Below are 6,000 nucleotides of genomic sequence, written 5' to 3' on the forward strand. Positions count from 1 at the left end.
GTAGTCCTATGCCTCACAGTATCAATGAAATCTCCGTAATCAACATGGTAGCATTGAAAGATCATAGGAAAGGACATAAAGATAATAGGGTCGACGAATTCTGATTGCCACTTGAAATAGGAAGAGGTGGATAGAGTCGGGCAATTGAGCCTCCTGCATCGAATACCACATCAGGGTTCTTGAACGCTAGAGAGGAAGGTGTTATATTTCCCAAGATGTTGCACCACTATGATTTGCGGTCAGGTTTTCCATATTATGGCCTGGTAACCACAGCATGAAGCATGTCAGGTCTACCCCAATTCAACAACCCGGGGCACACACTGATTGACCCTACATGAAAAAAAATCAAATCAGCAGAACTTGAAATTTATTTTTCCAGACGATATCTAACTAGTCAGCGTTCTATTAGTTTCACCTAAGAAGGTTTGCATCGTTCCATAATCTGCTTTTTGAACAGACTTAAGAATAGACGCGGAAACTCAAGAAGATTGATTGATTGACTGTTTGGGGTTTAACGCCCAAGCGGCAATATTTCACCTATTTTCAGGCGATGAACATGAAATGATGATGATGAAAAATGGGATGGGACACAAGGACAATCGGACCGACAAATTTTGATTGCCATAAGAAAAAGGTAGGGATGGGTAGGGTTGGGTAATTTAGCCTCCTGTGGCTGAGCGCAAAGGTTCATACTCCTATCGAATACCACAGCAGGGTTCTTTAACGTGGAAGAAACGTGGCACCTGTCCCAACACGGTGCACCACTATGGTTTTCGATCAGGTTTTCCGTATTATAGCTTGACAACTCCAGCATGTGACATTCCACAACCTGGGGCACACAACCCAGTTGCTCTGTGAGCAGAGCGCCTAGCCCCCGGCTAGGTTTCTGAGCACTATTTAGTCGCCTTTTACAAGCTAAGCACTGCTGTAGGCCTCTTCTTTTGACACCCGGACCTGCACGGGGCAACTTAAAAAGACATTTCTCCTTTGCACAATCAACTTTATATATGAATAGACTAGTGAATAGACACAGGTACTCGAAAAGCCATTACTCCTTTAACAATTTTGGAAATTTATCCTATGTCTGATATTAAATTTTAAAAAAACTGGAATGACTGTATCATGGGTATGTTTCTACAATGAAGATTACGTGCCAATATTTGTATCAAAAGCCATCACAACAAGATTGATTGATTGTTAATATTAAACGCTGTAGCAGCAATAGTTCAGCTATATCGAGGCGATGAACATGAAATGGATGACAATATGAATATGAAATGATAATGCAATGAAACATGGGATAGGACGCAAGGATAATTGGGTCGACAAACTTCGATTGCCATTGTAAATAAGGAGAGGTGGGTAGAGTCGGGAAATTTAGCCTTCAATGGCGGACCACAATGGTTCCTACTCCAATATAATACTACAGGAGGGTTTTTTTTTCCAACACGATGCACTATGGTTTGCGGTCAGATAATCCGTATTATGGCCCGACGACCCCATCATGTAACATGCCAGGGGTGCCCCATTCCACTGCCTGGGACACCCGACCCAGTTGCTCTATGGGAAGAGTGCCCTAGCCAGGGTTTTGAATAATATTTAGTCGCCAAGCTTAATGCTGCTGTGACACCCGGACCCGCACGGGGCCGTAACAATACTCAAATATTAACAAAAATGCTACCGAGGGAAGATATGACATGTTACTACAGATTGTGACATATCATTTGTATTATATTATATATTTTAACATACCTAAATTCTGTTCCGAGTAGGGATGTGATATAGGTGTAGGGTATGATAGAGGGTTTGCGATAAAGGGTAAGCGATGTAGGATTTAAACAATCTCTTATAATGCATATAAACACGTGTATGTTTACTAACGGGATAACTATAAACTTCGATGGAATGTAATAAAATTTTATTTTCAATTAAAATAGGCAGGCACAGTTCTAACTGATCCTGGATATCTTTACACAGACCAAGATATAGGAGACACACACACATTCGGTATGGACTGTGAAACAGGGGGTGGGTACTTCACAATCGCACCAGCGACGGGGTTTATATCTCTTGCAACTGATATTGATGTGGATGCTTCCGGTTCCCTCTCTTCTTACGCATGCATAGTGACAATATCTGATGGTACTTTCAAGGATACGGCAACACTGAACATAAACATTAACAATATAAATGACAACACACCTGTTTTCTCGTCCAAATTGTACACAGTTTACTTAGATATCGGTACTGCCGTAAACCAAGTATTTGAATCTACCATTGCTACCGATGGCGATTCTGATGGATTTGGTAAGTGAATATTATAGATAAGATACATTAGTAATTTAATCAAAAATAGTACTAAAAAACGGAAAATGACCGAAGAACGTTTTCCCAAGATTTTTACTAATTTCGCAAGCAAGAAAAACATGTCAAGAAAATAATGCCTCTATTATGAAATGAATGGGGATGAGTGTATCTGGCAAAATTAAGGATTCGTGAATTCGGATTTTAAGACAAAAATACGATACGCTAAAATAACTAAGCTTACAGTATACAGTATTCATACTCACGGATGCTTTAAATATGAAACGCAGTGGACAATTTTCTTAAGAATCTATCAATAAATATGATTTGTCGCAGCAGAAGCCATTTTTGTTGCATGTGCAATATATATATGAAAGGAAAAAAACAACAACAAAAACCAAACAAAACAAAGCAAAACAAAACAAGAAAAAAACAATAACCAGTCTCCTTGCGTAATCAAAGTTGCTCTAGGACATATTTTTTTCTTTGTTTGAATTGTTTGATTGCATCCTGTCTCGTCGTTGTTGAAATATCTGACTAAAGATACCAACGTAAGACTTCGTTTCCTTACACAGCTATATAATTATATCCTTTTCCACAGGTACATTTACATATAGTATTAACCAGTCGCATCTAGGAACAGAAACATTCGGCATTGAGACAGATGGGGATCTCTATTTAAAAAATCCCCTTACTTCATTCGGATATGGTCAGAGTTTGAAGTTTGAGGTCGTTGCTACTGACACAGGGGGTCTTCAGGGTTCGGCTACCGTTTTTATATTGATACCACAAATGACTAGTACGGTCATACAATCCAACAATGATCGTTACGTTACGTTTTGGGAGTATCCTGCAAACGCAGCGTGGGTTATTGCTTGTGTTGTTATTGGAACGATAGCGTTAATTTTGCCTTGCTACATGATTCAGAAGTATGGTGGGTCCTGTTCTTGTAAAGGAAGGCAAGTATTCGTTTTTCATGTAAACATTCGTCGTTGGAATATTTGTGTGTAAAATATGCCGAGTGTCACAGTAAGTGGGCGTTGCTTTGCATTTAATTGATGACTATCTCATTGGCAATCATAGGTCATCTTTTCTTGTATACTAGACGATAGTCCCAACTATTTAACACCAAACATGAAACTTAAGTAATATAAACGGTTGAGACTTGTTCTATTGAAGTATGCGACGATGGAAACAAGTAACTCCATTTGATTTGTCCCATTTAAAACTACACACTTCCTTTCTTGCTTTTTCAGTAGTTGTTTCAAATCGATTCTCAAAATCTTAATCATTCAGACGTCTTCTTACAGTTTTAGTCATATATACTAATACCTACCTAAATCTAACCTTTTTTGAATTTCAAATTATTGATTAAGACTAGTATAATGTTTGACCAGGTTTTGACTATTTTTTTCACAATTAATTCGCTTTGGTCAGAGACGAGTATTAACAACACGATCTGAATTTCAATCGTGAATATAGAAACCTGACTGAACCGATTCATTGTGGAAAACTAATCAAGGGAACCAATGTTATAGCGGTAATCAAGATAATTTAATCCAGGGACAAAGACCAGACATGGAAAACAGACATACACAACAAAGAACATAAAGTCACTAAAATCATACATACAAAGTACAAAAAGCGAATGAGCAACTCGAACTCCACTAAAAACTGGGAGCATGGACCAGGTGCACTGGTAGGGTAAGCGTCCTCTGCTTTTCTAGAAACACCCGCCGAGTTGCTCATATAAAGTCAAGTCCAGGGTAGACAAACGAGGAAAGGAAAACTATGACCCGTTGAATAAATCAGCTTTCATGGTGCAGATGGATCAACGATAACGATCCACGAGTTTATGATGACAACCATAAAACTTCTGTAGTGATGACTTCAATCTTGTAGCAACATAACCCGGGCTTTCAAATTTGTTCTCTTTAGAGAGGTATTCGGTATATCCTTGATACGAAAACGTAACCCTACGTCCGATACTGTTCCAACAGGTTTGGTGAGTATCGGACAAAGAGTTACATTATCGAGCCCTATCCGAGTCCGGGTGTAAAACAAATAGGGCTGCAGCAGCACTAAGCTAGTCGTAAAAGGCGACCAAATAGTGCTCAGAAACCTACCAAAAGGGCTAGGCGCTCTGCCCACAGAGGGACTGGGATGTGTGCCCCAGGTGGTGGAATGGGGTACCCCTGGCGTTACATGCTAAGGTTGTCAGACTATAATACGGAAAACCTGACCGCAAACCATAGTGGTGCACCGTGTTGGGAAAGGTGCCACGTTTCTCGCACGTTAAAGAACCCTGATGTGGTATTCGATAGTAGTAGGAACCTTTGCGATTGATTGATTGATTATTGCTGTTTATTGCCGTTTCGGCGACCAGGGCCATATCACGGCAAGAACATTTAATGCAAAGAAAATATTAAAATTAAGATCAAAGTCTCTTCATAAAATAATGAAATTAAAAAGAAGCAGCTATTTACATATAAAAAGGTACATAAAAGGTGAACCTAAGACATAAAATACATATAGAAACATAAATTCGATAAAACATTTAAAATATTGAAAAACTAAGGAAGGTATCCAATTTAGACTTTATTAAATAAACTGATGTCCCGCAAGAAATCGATGATGTTTTCAGATGAAACGGTCTTGAACCTTTACGCTTCGCCACTGGAGGCTAAATTGCCCGACCCATCCCCCTTTTTCTAGTAGCAATCAAAATTTATCGACTCTATTATCCTTGTGTCCCATCCCTTGTTTAATTTTATCATCGTTCATTTCATCGCCTGAATATAGCTGAAATATTGCTGCTTAGGCTTTAAACCACAACAATGAATCAATCGAACTTACTAACCGAAGCTAAATTACGATGATTTTATAATTGTTTTTCTTTTTAAATGACAGTTTGTTTGTTTAACCACAATTTTTACATTTCGTTCTATTGGTATTATAGCACCAGAAAAAAAGGCGATGGAGCGTAGCATACACATTTTATTCTTGATTATGTTCTGGGAACTCAGTTCTTACCGTTCATATCACAATTATTCATTGATATTTATGATTTTAGGGTAGGAGAAAACCTCCCAAATAACAAGGAAGGAAAACGTAATTTTACAGTAGATGATAATCAATTGTCAGCACAAGACGATTTTGACTGGAAGCCATGGAAATGGTTTGAAAGGAGACTGCATTAATGATGTTTATTATGTACTTGTGTAATTAGAAATAATTTAGTTATGCGTCATGTTTTTACAATCTTTTAACTGTATTTTACACTAATGTAACACCTGTTTTACGCAAGCTGACGGGAGGAATTGACAAACATTGTAATTTTGCGAAATGACTTTGGTCGCAGGTTAAACCATATTCTAAATGTTAAAACGTTTACGTTTACCCTATCCACTGCTTATGAATGGTGTTTATTTGTTGCTATTTTGCAGTATTATCCAAAAAAACTCAAAATGAGATATTAGTTAGCTCATTTGCCCAATTGTACCCTGATGCTATCAGTTTTACATTGAAAATCCCATAGAAACCCATTTTTGGACTAAACAAAAAAACATATGAAAAGAGCATATTTAACAGAAATGTGTCCTCTCTTATTGGTACGACTAATTTTGTAGTGCATTTCAACATTAACAGATGAATAGAATCACACACTACAAACATGTAATGATTGCGTCAACAAAA

At 38.0% G+C, this 6,000-nt stretch overlaps 1 protein-coding gene across 2 annotated transcripts in view; it reads left to right on the plus strand.

The window, feature by feature from the left end:
- LOC148597189 (protocadherin-like protein) overlaps positions 1-5,775 on the plus strand; it is a 38,325-nt gene extending 32,550 nt beyond the window's left edge. For both annotated transcript variants that reach the window (XM_088563614.1, XM_088563613.1), the window contains exons 16-18: positions 1,938-2,307; positions 2,906-3,263; positions 5,378-5,775. In XM_088563614.1, the coding sequence (XP_088419740.1) occupies positions 1,938-2,307; positions 2,906-3,263; positions 5,378-5,504 (855 nt within the window). In that variant the 3' untranslated portion in view covers positions 5,505-5,775. The remainder of the gene's footprint in view (positions 1-1,937; positions 2,308-2,905; positions 3,264-5,377) is intronic.
- The last annotated feature ends 225 nt before the right edge of the window (positions 5,776-6,000 follow it).

The sequence above is a fragment of the Perna viridis genome, chromosome 15 (genome assembly GCF_037379345.1).
Source record: "Perna viridis isolate PV_CMFRI_1.1 ecotype Kerala chromosome 15, ASM3737934v1, whole genome shotgun sequence".
Lineage (NCBI taxonomy): Eukaryota > Metazoa > Mollusca > Bivalvia > Mytilida > Mytilidae > Perna > Perna viridis.